Below are 15638 nucleotides of genomic sequence, written 5' to 3' on the forward strand. Positions count from 1 at the left end.
TAGCCCCCAAAGAGTCAGATTTTGAAGAAGATGTTGTAGAAACCCAGCCTCTCAGTAACATCTGGGTACAGCCCAGTACTGTGGAAACTGTTTTAGAAATCCAGGCTCACAGTACTGTGCCTGAAGAGTCAGATATTGAGGAAGATATTTTAGAAATTCAGTCTCTCACTAACATCTGTGTACCGCTCAATACTGAGGAAGATGTTTTAGAAACCCAGCCTCACAATAACAGCTGTGTACAGCCCAGTACTGAGGAAGATATTTTAGAAACCCAGCCTCTCAGTAACATCTGTGTACAGCCCAGTACTGTGGATGGTATTTTAGAAACTCAGCCTGTCAGTAACATCTGTGTACAGCCCAGTACAGTGGAAACTGTTTCAGAAATGCAGCCTCACAGTATAGCCCCTGAAGAGTCAGATATTGAGGAAGATATTTTAGAAACCCAGCCTCTCAGTACTGCCTCTGAAGAGTCAGATTTCGAGGAACATGTTTTAGACACCCAGCATCACAGTAGGATCTGTGTACAGCCCAGTACTATGGAAACTGTTTCAGAAAGCCAGCCTCACAGTAACATCTTTGTGGAGTCAAATACTGAGGAAACTCTTTTAGAAACCGACCCTTACAGTATAGAGTCAGATTTTGAAGATGTTTTAGAAACCCAGCCTCTCAGTAACATCTGTGCACAGCCCAGTACTCTGGATGGTATTTTAGAAACTCAGCCTGTCAGTAACATCTATGTACAGCCCAGTACAGTGGAAACTGTTCCAGAAATGCAGCCTCACAGTATACCCCCTAAAGAGTCAGATATTGAGGAAAATATTTCAGAAACCCAGCCTCACAATATCACCAGTGTACAGTCCAGTACTGAGGATACTGTTTTAGAAACCCGGTCTCCCAGTACTGCCTCTGATGATTTGGATTTTGAGGGAGATGTTTTAGAAACCCAGCCTCTCAATACTGCCTCTGATGAGTCGGATTTCGAGGAACATGTTTTAGAAACCCAGCCTCACAATATCACCAGTGTACAGTCCAGTACTGAGGATACTGTTTTAGAAACCCGGTCTCCCAGTACTGCCTCTGATGATTTGGATTTTGAGGGAGATGTTTTAGAAACCCAGCCTCTCAATACTGCCTCTGATGAGTCGGATTTCGAGGAACACGTTTTAGAAACGCTGCCTCACAATAACATCTGTGTACCGCCCAGCACTGAGGAAACTGTTTTAGAAACCCAACTTCATTATAAAGTCCCAGAAGAGTCAGATAATGAGGAAGATGTTTTAGAAACCCAGTCTCACAGTAACATCTGTGCACAGCCTAGTACTGAGGAATCCTTTTTAGAAACCCAGCCTCACACTATCATATGTTTACAGTCCAATACTGAGATCGATATTTTAGAATCCCAGCCACACACTGAAGCCCATGTACTCAACACTAACGCCTGTTTACAGTCCAGTCTTGAGGATGTTGTTTTACATACCCGACTTCAGGCTATTTCCTGCATTCATACAAATACTGTGGAACATATTTTTGAAACCCAATCTCCCAGTAATGTCTGTATACCTACAGATATTGTAGAAAATGTTTCAGAAACTCAGCCCCTGACTAACATCTACTATCAGTCAGATATTGAGAAAAATATTTCAGAAAATGAGTCCTACACTAATTTTTGTGTACAACCCAGTCTTAAGGATAATGTTTTAGAAACTGAGTCTTACACTAATGTCTGTGTACAATATGTTACTGAGAAATTGGGCAAAACATGCAAACACCTCCCTCAAATGGAACATGAGGTCATGCAGACAGCTCATGCAGACAGCTTGGGGCCTGCTGATTCCTACGAACTGAAGTCAGACCTCTCCGCCAATGAGATGGGAGAGATAGGTCAACTCTCTTCAGGAGGCGACAACACATGCGTTCTACAGAGTGAAGGGGTAGAGGATTTTATTGATCCCCAACCTTCACACACAGAGTCGTTCGAGTGGTCAGACGAGGGTGTACCACAGAGCCATGAAAACGAAAAGGAACTTTCTCTCAATGTGACCTCTGACGTGCATTTGAACTATAGCCAGCCTCTACTCAGTGGTTCAGATGTGCTGTCTGAAATGGACAAAGAATCAGCAGAAACACAGAGGACTCCTAACCATTTGACAGAGTCTCAAAATGGCGCAACAGAAGCTGCCCAGTCCCAGGGGAACACAGTGGGGATGAGTGCCTCCGATCTGGAATGTGGTCTGTTGAGGAAGTGGGAAATCGTGTTAGATATTCCACAAGCACAATACCAAAATGCCTTTTCTGAGCTAAGCTATTTCCAAGAGTCTCCAGCTCAGTCTGAATGCCACTCTGACACCAATAACAACACCAAGCGGGTGTTAGAGTCATGCGCTGCCAGTACTTTTGATGCAATTGTTGATGCTCCTGCAGAGCAGGCCCATCCAGTCAATAGTGAGCCCCTAGACCTGTTCCCTGGGGGACTGGACATTCACTCTGAGGATGATTATGAGGCGGAATCCTCTGGCCCACTCTGGGAAAGCATGGATAGAGGCTCTGCAACCTCCAGTGGATCAGAACTGGAAGACAGTACCCGGGATGTAGAGTACATCTCTGATACCTTGGATTATGGACCCCACTGTCACATTCAGGTGTCGGGCCTGGCCGAGGGGTTTCTTTGTAGGACGGATTCCCACAAAGAGAGGGAGACAGAGAGATTCCAGGGGCAAGGTGGCCCACAGAAAGATGAAGTAGTTGGTCAGGACCCACCCACAGTCAACACCTGCCTCCCCCCATACATGGACATAGACTACGGGGAATGCGTAGCCTTGGATAACATTGAGAGTAACCTGGACTCCCAGGTGGACCAGCAGAAATCTGAAAAAAGTGACAATCCACTTCAGGAGCCAGGCTGTCCACCTGACTCAGGAGGAAAAAGACTTGAACCCCTAGCTTATTACTCACAGGTTGGTGGAGAATATTCACTCATTTTAGAAAACAACATGGAAGACAAACACACATTGGATAAAGCAAAAGAGATCCCAGATAGCCGCTTTACCTCTCTTACGACAGAGGAATGCTGTGTGCCTTTTCAGGTCTGCCCAATGCCATTACAGAATGATATTGAGACCGTTGCATACCATTACCCAGATGACAGTTTGAGTTCAAATTTTCTGACAGTTAACAACCTGGAACCTATTTTTGAATCGGATCGCCCTCAGGAGAATTCACTCTTGGTGGAGGATGTGGACACCTCAGAACCAGAGGTGCTGGGGGTGCAAAGGGGGACCACTAGTGATATGTACTCACACCAAAACCCCTCATCCCTCCCACCTTATCACTGTACTACACCAGAGATTATGAGGAATAAGTTACCAAGTACAGATTTGGAACTACAGTCAAGTACCAGCTGCCCTGATCTATATGGAAACAAGGTAACATTCCCCACACCTAATGGAGATGTAGTTCATGACGGCCACCACACCCCTACCAAGGTCTCCTGTGACCAAGACACTATCAGCACCAACAGTGAGGAAATGGATGATAGCAACTCCAGTCTCCACAAGGTCGAGAAGAGCAAGGCAACCAAATCTGGGTCCGCAGGGAAGACTAAGTTCTCTGTCTTCTCCAGGATACCCTCATTCAGGAAGCGCAAGAGTTCGGCCCAAGAGGCTAAAGAGTGCAAGGCCGAGCTCTCATGCAGGGGCACCTCTCCTGACAAGGATGAGGGCAGCAGGGCAGAGTCACCTGAGAGCAGACCGAACCCTTTTCTCTGCAGCGCTCACCTGTCCTCCAGCACTGACTACTTACAGAGGGAGGGGCAACAGCATGGGAACTTGGATGACAATATCTTTGATCAGGGCAACCCTCTCGACCAGAATGCTGAAAAGGCCCTTGTCCATGAGGGAGAGGAGGATGGGTTTTGTCCATTGGAACCCCGCAACAGGCATGTCCAACAGATCTACAGGCAAGCTTCTTGCGATGGGGATGCCCCCTCTTACAACCATGAAGCGCCAGCTTCCATGAACCCCCCTGTTGCTGAGAAGTTGGGCCACAAGAGGAGCAAGAGCTCAGACAGCCTCAACCTGCGAATGAGGTTCACCCTGGCCCATAGGTCCCTCTCCAGTTTGTTTGAATCTAAGCCTCCTGAAAAGGAGGCTGAGGAGGAGAGCCTGAAGCCTGAGTCTGAGAAGCGGAAGACCAGGCAGTCCTGGAGGGTGCTGAAGCAGTCTAAGGAGGCAGAGCTGGAGAAGCCTGCTCTTTCAGACCCAGAACCCACCAGCGGAGGTAGAGCCAGGTCTGCTCGGCAGATCCACAGTGACTATGCTCTGCGGTCTGCCCAGGACCGGCTTAAGGGCTTCCCAGACTCAAGACGCCCTCGTTACACAGATGCCCTAAATAATAAGGGCGTGCGGCAGGAGCCGCTGGAGGGCACCCCAGATGAGAGCAAATCAGAAGATACAAGGCGACGGGTTCCACCAAACAGCCTCGCCATAACCCAGCCTCACACTGATGTCTGTGTACAGTCCAATACTGAAGACAGTGCTTTAGAAACCCAGCCACCTGGGCCACCCCCCTGGGACGATTCCACGTTTCCACCACTGGGGGGGTGCATGCCTGCCTCATCCCTCAACCCCACCGCAGTGGCTCCTCTGGCCCTCCAACTTGCCCCATCTTTTACGAGGTCCTTTAGCTCCTTTGAGGGCATGGATGGTCCCCTTCGTCCCATGAGTCCCAAGCCCCAGAGCCCCGTTCCCGGGATCCACCGCCGGAGCTTTCGCTACCCGTCTCGACCCACTGCCATCTCCCTCCTCTCTCTGGGTCGGGGGGTGAGCGTGGAAGGGCTTTCAGACCCCCCAGAGAAGCCCAAGACTCTGAAGCCCAGAGCAGCACAGCTATCATCGGCCATCTCCCTGAACACAGAGTGCCAGCGCGACAACATCGGAGTGGATAGCCCCTCACCCATCGGTCTGGTCACCTCCATGTCTGTCAATGAGTTTGAGGTAAGGTAGAGCAAATATGGTGTGCAATAATAATGTGTGTGTGGGGCAGGAGATGACTTCCTGGCATGACATTCCCAGCTTGTTGACATGGCTTATTTCCCAGTAGGAATTCCCTAAGGGAATGTTCCTCTTTAGAAAGAACAGGTGGTTTATATTTCAAAGGATGTCTTTTGCAAAGCTTCAATAGGACATACTGTGTGAAACTTATTTAAACGTATTGGTGCACATTAACAAGGAGGAGATTGTTCGCAGTTTAACATCATTCGAACTCCTCTTCGGAAAAAGGAACTCTTGTTTACTCCCGAGCCAAATTGTTTCAGTGAGGCTAATTTATCCCCTCTGATGAGTGCCATGAAATGCGTTTGTTCCTCTTCTTTACTGTCCTGTCCAAAGCGAGCATGAATAGTTGGCACTACCACTTAATCCATCTCACCCTGCAGTGTGGATCCTTTCAGTCTTGTTCGTGTGTGTGTGTGTCTGTGTCTGTGTGTGTGTGTATACCATTCAGCGTTGTGACAGCTTGCTCGCTGGGGAACAGGGTTCCCTTTATCTCATGCTTACGGTCTGAGAAGGAGCGGGAAAGGATGAAAAGGGCCGAGTCAGCTTTTTTTCTGTTTTTTTTTAACTGCTTACTGCCTCTGTATAATTGAATTCTGCAATTTTACAATCTCTGAGACGTACAGACATCGGATTTGTTCTAGCCTGCTTTACATGCCAGAAGGCCCAATCTCTGTGCCTCTGGTGCCCTCTAGTGGTGCCCTGTTCAAATAGAAACACTTCTGTTTTCCTACCTGCTTGATTAATCATGTATCTACAGTACACACATGAACACATAATGATAGTAATGACAGCAAATGTCCCTCCACATACACACAAACATACACACACCCACAAACACACAGACATAGGCACCAACTTGGACTCGACATTGGCCTACATTCACAAAAACAGAAATTTTTTTGTTACAGCTTTCCTATAATAACACAGATCACACACAGCATTATTTTATAATAAAATAGGTGCATGTTAAGAAAAGATTTTTTACAAGTGAGAAGTACTCCTGAAACAGCTGAATGAACAGTGACCTAAGAGAGAAGCACTTCTGCTGCTGTCAGCAAGCTGTCTGACTAGAGAACCACCATAATCAAAGCAGTCTACCCTTGCTTACCATCTAGCTTGCTGGGAAACAAATCACAAGTCAGTTAAATAAATATAAAACATTCAAGCTGACCCAAGCCCATGTTTCTCTTTCCTGGGTTTTAATCTGGTCTTAATTGCAAAATAGGTATAGGTGGCTGCTAGTGTTAGCAGTTTGAAAATAGTTGGTGAAGAAACACACGAGAACAGGTTTAAATTACTTTGCACTGGCCATACGTTAAACAATTATAGTTAATAACAAGTACTTGCCTACCTTAAAACAGGCAAATGTTTGTTTTTTCTGTTCATTTGAGCAGATTAATTTGTTCATGAAAATATACAAAAATTATATTTAACCAGGTGGTTTTGACCAGGACAACATTGTGTTGACATGTAATTATGATTGGCTGTTTTCAGAACTGCTTATTTTTTGTATGTGAACATGCTGTGTGAACCCATGTGATTGTGTGGACATTAATGTACTTGTGTAACTGAGGCTGATCTGTGTGCACCAGTCAGCAGCCCATGTGACTGCAGTTCAGTTCAGCAGAACTAATTTCTAACAAAAAACAATGTGCACTCAAAACTTATGCAGGATGGTAGTAGACCAGCTGGCCAGTTACTGGAGAAACGGCTGCCGGATGTGGTGACCGTGCTGCGGGCAAAGAGCCGTGGGCAGGGTTCAAGGGGCCCCAGGCCTGTCTCCGACCTGGTAAACTGTGCCATGCCCACATATGGAGAGGGTGAAGTGGGACCTACTGCCCCATTGGTGGAGCAGGGGGCGGAGCGAAGGTCACAGAGGGGCCGGCGCAGTTGCTCAGACGACATTCGGATCGGAAAGCTGAAGAAGAGACAGAGGAGGATGACCGTAGCGACACCGGGGAGCACAAGCTGGCTTAACGCGCAGGCGTCGGGAGAGGTGGGGAAAGTAGGAGGCGTGGTCACAAACGCCAGTCAAACTTTCAGCCTCCTCTTCCTTCTCTGCCTCCTGCTTCCTCTCTTGGACCCTCGTTCCTTCATTCCTACATCCCTACGTTCATCCTCACGTTTCGCCTCTGGTCTTCAAGTCTGGCTTTTCCGCTCCACTGCCACTGTTATTCTTTCAGTGTAGTCAGACACTGTTAACTTGTCTTTTTTTCTGGAACTGCCTTTATCCTTGCTGGTGTGTTCACTGTTCTGTAGAAAAGCATTTTCCTCCATTGACTGAATTTAAAACAGACATTTCTTTCTCTGAGATAACCGATTGCAGTGATCGGATGTGTTAGTTTCAGGATTTGTTTTCAGAAATCTTACTACCGATCTGGAATGGTGGGGTAATTGAATAAAAACACCAGTAATTGAATCTAAAGGGATGTTTATTAGGTGGGTGGGGGGTGCAGGTGTTGGAGTGAGGTCTTGTCATTCCCCAGCCTTGATTTTGCTGGTTTCCCACAGGCCCAGGCTAGACTCTCCCTCATCTCCAATGAGGCCTTTACCTCTTTGGCCCTCAAAGACCAGTGCTTCTCCCAGAGCACCCCCATTGGCCTGGACTGCCTGGGCTGGCCACAGCGTGTCTCCTACCAGGGTGAGTACTGCGTCCACGTCTCCACTTTGCTTCCATACATCATGAAAGCAGTCTGCTCAAGTCTTCGCTGATCCCATAGACCTTATTTCAGAGAGTAGGAGATTCCTTGGTGTCCAAGAAAAATTCCTAACCTGGTTGATTTGAGCAATCCATAAAATCATCCCACAATTTAACAGTTTTGAGTTTATCAGTTTCCTCCCTCTCTAAGTTTCAGCGTTTTCTCTGTAAAATACTTTGAGAGAATGAGATGGGAGGCATGATACAAATGCTGTGCATTATTATTATGCCTCCTATTTCTGGCTTAGGTCTTTCATTCGTATGTCTCTTGAGTAGTTGCTGTTGAAAACTGACATGTTTTATTTATTTTGCCCCGGTCTGTGTTCTTCCTCTGAACGTGCGTGCAATAAATCAGGAGAGCGGGTTCTTTGAAATTGCCAGCAGGTGGTGCTGGTTCTGTTCTCAGTTTCTGACAGTTTCCAGGCTCAGGAGCTGCATCAGTCACAGTCGAGAAAGCTGTCCTGCGAAGTCTCTGCAGAGTTTATTTTTCTCTTGGTTGATATATGCCTAGTCATGAGCCTGCAAATGTCAGGGCAATATTTCTTCAGCAGTGGCGCAGTGCTCTGAACTTCACTCAAGGCTTCAGTGTTCGTTTGGCATGAGCTAAAGCCCAGATTTGTATCTTCTTAAACTATCTATCTTGTCCTTCCTGTGAATTCCTCAATTTGTCTGCGGTGCAGAATCAGAGATAAATTTTGCCTTTAATGGCCTTTCTGTCTCTGCATTGATAAGGTGCATTCCACAGCAGTCCGCTGTAATACAGTGTTATATTAGAAGCAGGCTGGTTCGCTGTCACCTCTCTTCTGGCTCCTGGCCACTTATCATGCTACTGTCTCTAATGTGGACCTGCTGCGGAATTCAAAACAGTCAGCTGCTCATGCCCATGAATGCAAACACATGCATTCACACGCATGCGCACACGTATGCACACTCCCCACATGCACGCACAACACAAACAAGCACGCACGCACACACACGTATGTATGTGCAGAAGCGGGTACACCCACACGTATTGTATTTGAAGTGTGTGTTGAACTTTTCAGCAGTAGTAGGCTATATATGAGTGGAGCGTGTTTGTAGGTGGAGTACAGATGATCATATTTATGTAGTCTTCAGCATGAACCCTGGTACAGAAACCTCCCTGTGTTCTATTTAAACCTGTAATCTGCATTCTGATCTCCTGCACTTGCAATGAATCACAGCTAACGGGCCTCCCGGCTTTGGCTCGGCGGTCATCTCTGACCTTTTGAAAACGTGCCGTGATTTCCCCGGTGTCCGTTCCAACGCGCATTTTAAATTGCAGAGCCGAGCCAGACGCCTCAGCTCTCTCTCTTTGTGTGAAAGCACAAGCTAAATGGAACGCAGTTAAATGGACTGTGCTAAATGAGACAGAACCCACTCCTTTGCATAACTGTACCGTGGCACCACGGGACACTGCATTCTAGAATGCCCTCCCAGCACCCCCCCTGGCATATTTATGCAAATTCTGAGAAGAACTCCAAACAGTGGGGTTTTGGGTCCAGTCATACTTTACTAGCAGTCGGTAGGAGTCTGCTCTTAAATAAATCACTCGTTTTTTAATATTTTTTAAATCCCGAGAAGCCCATGAAGGGCGTAATAAAGTGGCAAGTGTGTATTTAGGCAGGTTGAATGCCAGGCTTGTAGAAGCATTCTGGGCCAGTTACAGAGGCCTGATGGCACAGGCCTCATAAGACATTTCTCAAGACCTTTAAATAGTCTGGACGAGGCATTACAAGGGCTCTGACGAGTTGCTCTGTAGCCTCTTGGGTGAGGAAGAAGAAGATTTGCCCAATGTTGTGAAGGGAGAACCAAATCATGCCACAATGTGTCCTGAGAAGCTAAGCTGGTCATCCGTGAGTCACACCAAGATCAGGAAGGAGACACTGCGGAGCCATCGACAATGACTGCAGAGCCAAATATGATTAGGGAAAACAATAACTGGGGTATAAAATTGATTTAAAAAGAAAACCACCCAGTGAGCATTAACATTTTGTGTTAGCTTGACAGTGATTCATTTGACAATAACAATAATGGGGCGCTTGTTTGGTCACATGAGCAAGCATAACCAATGATACATGCATGGTGGTAGGTTTCCTGGGGGTTCACATCTAAATGATTGCCGTGCATTTGACAGGCAAATCTAAATTGATTCAATATTTTAATTAGATATGCATGAATGCATAAAGCTGTAGAAAAATAACATAGCCTGCAGTCAGAGAACAACCAAGTGTTTCTGTCATATTTTGAGTCATATTTTGTATTTCTGTGCGGTGTTTCTCTTAAAATGTGTTGAATCTAATTTGACATGTTGCCAGGTAAAAAGAGAGCATGTTTGCCCTAACTTTGAGATGTGCATATTGTGTGTTGCCAGGGAATTCGGAAGCAACTGGAATGTCGTTAGCACACACTGTTGTATTAATCTAGATGGCCTGTTTGCTTGGTTCTTTTCTGTGTTTGGAGTGTCAGTTGAAGGTCAGCTGGTCACTAGCAGAAATCCTGGGAATTTCCCTCTCATCTCTCCGCTGCATTTCTTTGTTCTCTAAAACTTGGAAACACATCATCAGCAGTAAAATCTTGAGGGATATGTGATGATTTCAAAAGGCAAATTAAGTTCATGCTAGCTTTCAGCCAGCTATTTTCCTTATCATTTACATGGTTATGTAACCCATTTAATTCAGTTCAAATGCATTTTTGCTGGTGGTTATTCTGAGCATATTTGTTCATTTTCCTTTCCTTTAAATTGCCTTGGGCGTGTTATGTGAAAACTAACACCAGGGAAAGTGTTCAGAGGAACATACCAAGCATTTATATATTTCCCTGCTGAGGGCCAATTTGGGGGGTGTGCAGAATAAAACTTAAAACTCTCCCAGGGGCTCATTTTGAAATATTTATTACCCATTTTGAGAACGCCTCGGTTGAATTACAGGTACTGTCAGATGCATATCAGTGCATATTGCAAACTGACTTTAAGGTAAACAACTGATAATTAATTCAGGTAATAGAACACGCTGCTCTTTAAAAGTGCAATCTCTCTTTCTGGGAGAAAAAAATAAAAAGTTGAAATGACAGCTCAGATGTGGTTTTCTTGTGCCTGCTATTATAACACAATGGCATTTCGCTAGTACGGTTAATGTTTTGAACACTAACCTCTGGGCATCAGAGTATTCAGTTGATGGAATTCAGTTGGCCACATTCAGTGAATTTAGTGAACTTATCTAGTGGTATTCCGTGAATTCTGTTAATGGAATTTTTGTGTGTGGTCCAAAATTATGAAAAGCCACAGTAATTTAGTGCATTAATTCATATTTTAATACAGAATCACTGTTCATTCCTTTGCAAAGAATGAATAGGGATGCAGCAATATAATCCACATCTGCAGTCAGCTCCACACCAGCTGGCGGTGTGTGTGTGTGTGCGCGTAAGCGTGTGCCTGTGCGCATATGTGTGGGTGTGTGTGTTCGTATCTGTATGTATGTGGGGGGGGGGGGAGTCATATCTCAAAGCCCTCTCAATGACAGGTTTTAACTGTAGGAGTTTTTGCCCGCACTAGAACATTTCAGCCACTCAACAGACATCTTTGCTTTAGGAACGGGAAGGGGCTGGAGGGGGCGGGGTGCCAGGGGTGGGCTGAGGGGGTGTACCAGAAGGAAAGCCTATTTCAGTCCCAGGCTGAAAGCAGCTCTTATCGGGCTCCTGGCGACAGCTGGGTTCCCCCTCAGTGGACCCCCAGTGATGTCAGGCTGTGGCAGCGTGTGAGTGTGTCTGAGAGAGAGAGAGGGAGCAAGCGAGCGAGTGAGCGAGCGAGGGAGGGAGGGAGGGAGGGAGGGAGAGCGAGGAAGCTCGAGCAAGTCTTGGGCGAGCCGGCGAGAGAGGCGGAGGCTGATCACCCAGCGGGCGAGGATCGGAGCTAGGCGGCGCGACGCGACGCGGGCACTCCGCCGACGGGTCAGCACTCGCGGGCGGCGGGCGAGGAGCAGCCTCGGGCCGCATGCGGACGCAGCAGGGCGCCGGCGAGGGGGGCGCCCCGCTGCCGGGGGGCAGCTGCAGCAGCGGCAGCGGCAGTTCCGGACTCTCGCCCGGCTCCGACTCGGACGGCAGCCCCGGCGTGGGGCGGGCGGGGGGAGTGGGGGGCGTGCGCGGGTTTGGGCTCCAGGCCCGCTACTGGAGCCTGGAGAGCCTGCACTCCACCACCGGTAAGAGGCGTCCGCCGCCTTCTGGCTTTCTCTGCTTCTCTCTGTGTCGGGCGGGAAGGGGCGGCGGCGGGGGGGATTTGCAATGTGAGGCATGTCTCTCCGCTCAGGTGCGCAGGTGATGCAAGTGCAGAGATGCATTGGAGCGGGGCGTGTTTCGGGAGGGGCGGGGGTCCGATTAAGGGGTTCTGCTTTCTCTACTGCTTTCGAGTCATCACCCTCCCCTTCCTCCTGCCTTTCTAGACTTCGGGCGGACGCGGGGAGACCAGTGATGCATCACCTCAGAAAGCACAAACGCGCCGCGCGGCGCTTTCTATGCATCCGGAACGGGTGACGTTTTGTTTTGAAAAGCCAGAAAGTGTCCGCGAGCAGGACGTGGTCAGGGTTCGGTCAGCCTGGCGGCCCCTTTAAGAACGCCCAGGCGCTGACATTCGGTCTCAGCCGCTGCCTTCCCGTCTTCCCTGGATCTTAAGGCTGTTTCAGTGTGACGGAAAACCAAATCACGGGGCTCGGTGGCAATTTCTCACCACGCGCTGCAAAGTGTGTCTGAGATTTCCGATTCACCACACACCCTGCTCTAGCTGCTGAATCAGGCTTTATCGGCTGTCCGTTGTAAATTTGAGGCTTTTGCAAGAGGAGCGCGAGCCAATCCATTAGCTACCGACTGATATGAAAGCCTTGCCCGCAAATGAAAATAAGCAGACGAATCACAGACGGAGCAAAACAAGCACACACCCAAAACAACAGACAGAGATTTGGTCCAGCTGTTTTCTGCCAGGTGACATTCAGCTTACTGAAGGAGACTCAGAGAGGGGGGAGCACTTGAACTCTCATCAGTGCTTTTATTCATTAACCGGTTTACCAAGTTCAAGGTGATTGTACACAATATACCTCGCTGTAGAGGTGGGAGGAGCACTTTAATGACAGTATTTCCTGGTGAGCTGGTTTATTAGAAATGGCTCCCAGGGTAGGGGGGGCGGTCCTGGAGGGGAACGAATGCACCCTACACACACCTGCCACTGCCCCCCCAACACACACTCACACACACACTTACACACACACATACACACACATGCTCACACACACACACGCACACACATTAACTGGAGACAGGATAAATGGAGAAATAGCCTCACAGCTCCATCGCCACAGAGATTGCATGGTAACACAGGGCAAGAATCTATCTGGGCTGGCTGTGGGAATGTGATACGCTCCCTCCCATTGGGCTGTCTTTCTCCTCTGCCATAAACTAAACACAGAGGTCTTAAAATAACTCACACCTGTACATAAGCACATACAGTTTTCTCAAGGCAATACTTTGGGTATATTTCCATATGTCATTATCAGCTGTGGCCAAAAGGTTTTTAATGAAATTTGTGTTCAGGCGATGGGATTTTGCGATGAAATTGACTTCGCCTTTCGGCAAGCCACTGGGGTCAATGGTTGTGAATACAGCAAGAAGTCACATGGCCGTATGTTACTTCCAATGGGAGAGGGGGACATCATCCAGGCCACATCAGTGCAGATGAGGGTGTGGGTCATAATGCAGTTTTGTCTGGAGCTCCATTTACAGTTGGCATGGTGACAGAGAACCAGTGTCGCCCCCGGTGACAAGAGGTGACATCACTTCCAGGCTCTGTCTTCCTTTTTCTCCTGGGGTCTGGGTAGTGTCATCACTTCTGCATTTACCAACATATTACCCTCCCACATGTAAACACATTTAAACACATAGCAGAGTGCACACACAAACAAACGCACACTTATCATGGTAGTATACACTGATGTGGTTGTCAGGTGTATGGAACGTAACATTAACAGTAGGTTTGATCGCTGTGTGCATCAGGAAATGGTGTGGCCTTTAAGGTGGACCAGCATTCCCTGAGGACTTGCTCAGCTGTATCACTAGTTGGTTGTTTAAAAATATAGATAATGAGAAACAAATCAAAGCAATTTGAGGCCCTGTTCATTGTTTTCAAGTCTTTTTTCTGCACTAAACAGACTCTCTGGACCTATTATCAATAACAATGTCTAATTGGGTATTGGACATGCAGTATTGAACAGCTGGTCTGAATAGTGTTGTTGCTTGTCCATTTTGTGCTGGCACTTTATCAAAGCGTGTCCACTCGAAGTGTGTGACACTTGCGACTACATTGACAGAATGTTGAAAATCAATTTCCACATGTTGATTGCCCTTGGGACGAGACAAACCTCATTAGCAGAGATTTAATTTGGATTGTTTTGGTGTGCTTCGGGGCTAATTAGCCAGCGCTTGCTTTTTCTAAAACCAGTTTAACTGTGAAGAGGGTTGTGCTACTGTATGCTCATGTCTGACTTGCCATAAAAATACTTTAGTGCTGCTTTGACAATTTGAGTAGCAGCTATATACTAACCTACAAAAACAAGGAAATGGATCCTGTTGAATTTAATGGCTAAGGCTGGATTGCTGTCACTGCTCATTGATTCTGCGTGGGATGACAGCAAAAGGCTTGTTTTAATCTTATTCAGGACGACCTTCCACATGAAGTCATCCTGAACACACACCAGAATGCGTTACATCAGCACTCATTGCCATAGTAACAACCAACCCAGTCTTACATTTCAGTAAACATCAAGGCATGGTAGATTTGCATACATGTAGGAACTCATACATTTCAGAACTCTTATTATATTTGTTCATGTTTAGAAGTATTCAGAAAATAAATTACCCACATTTTAGACAAATCTTCAGAGTCTAGTCAATTTCTGCAAATTCAACAGCTGCCAAGAGGGTGCCACAACTAATCATTTTAATTTTAGTGGCTGTGGGAGTTGTATAATATGGAGAATATTACGGTTGATGATGTTAATGCTCTTGCTGTTGATTGTCAGCTTATGGAACCTGAAGGGCTTAACCTGCATCTCTTGAAGCTGTAGGACACATTGTATGTGATGTGAAGTGACAGTGATAATTAGTTCTTCATTTTACAGATGGGGCTGCGACTTGCTCTGTGTTTGTCATCACCGCTGTGTTTGTGTGTGTGTGTGTGTGTGTGTGTCTGCGTGTGTGTATGTGTGTGTGTGTGTATGTATATGTGTGTGGATATTTGTGATACTGCACTTTGTGCTCTGTGTGTTCTGAAAGCACACCATTGGTCTATGGACAGAGGGTGCAACCACCTCTACCTACTAATGCCCAAAGATGTGTGTTGTACACCAGAGGGAAGTGGCAGAGGATGGTAGCATGTGTCAGATAGTGACTCCACTGTTGGAAAGCAGCAAAAAGGCTCAAGTTGGAACCTTGGACAGTACTGGCTGGGGATCTCCGTTCATGAGCCATCAGTTCATAGATGGAATATGACCTCTTGTTCTGTAAGGTTGCACCTTGCTTACAAAATTGAGTTCAGGTGAATGCTGAAGAAGCCAAGTAAATGAGCAACACATTCAATGCAAAATTTACGATAAAGTTAACCCTCCCTGGTTACTCTACGCACCATAAAGGATGTGTCTTGCACTGTCAAGCAGGAGGCCTGATGATGATGTTGTATCCACAGATGTGAGAGAGAGGTGTGGCACGATCGTCTCAGGCGTGAAGGACAATGGAGCTCATTTAATTGGTGTAATCTTTGTGCCTTCGGTGTGAAGCCAGAGGTGTTTTTGACAATTGGAGCCCGATGCCATCATCTCTGACGTGATGGACAG

At 47.0% G+C, this 15638-nt stretch overlaps 1 protein-coding gene across 4 annotated transcripts in view; it reads left to right on the forward strand.

Annotated features, from left to right (window-relative positions):
- Positions 1-345: 345 nt before the first annotated feature.
- The window catches only part of LOC118230331 (rho guanine nucleotide exchange factor 4-like), a 38357-nt gene continuing 23064 nt past the window's right edge, over positions 346-15638 (forward strand). The window contains exons 1-4 of one of the 4 annotated variants that reach the window (XM_035423223.1): positions 346-674; positions 732-4991; positions 6724-7047; positions 7563-7692. In XM_035423223.1, coding sequence (XP_035279114.1) covers positions 384-674; positions 732-4991; positions 6724-7047; positions 7563-7692 — 5005 coding nt within the window. In that variant the 5' untranslated portion in view covers positions 346-383. Of the gene's footprint in view, positions 4992-6723; positions 7048-7562; positions 7693-11636; positions 11964-15638 lie in introns of those variants that run through there. The other 3 variants (XM_035423222.1, XM_035423224.1, XM_035423225.1) reach the window with 3 other exon arrangements.

Source organism: Anguilla anguilla, chromosome 6, assembly GCF_013347855.1.
Source record: "Anguilla anguilla isolate fAngAng1 chromosome 6, fAngAng1.pri, whole genome shotgun sequence".
NCBI classification, from domain to species: domain Eukaryota; kingdom Metazoa; phylum Chordata; class Actinopteri; order Anguilliformes; family Anguillidae; genus Anguilla; species Anguilla anguilla.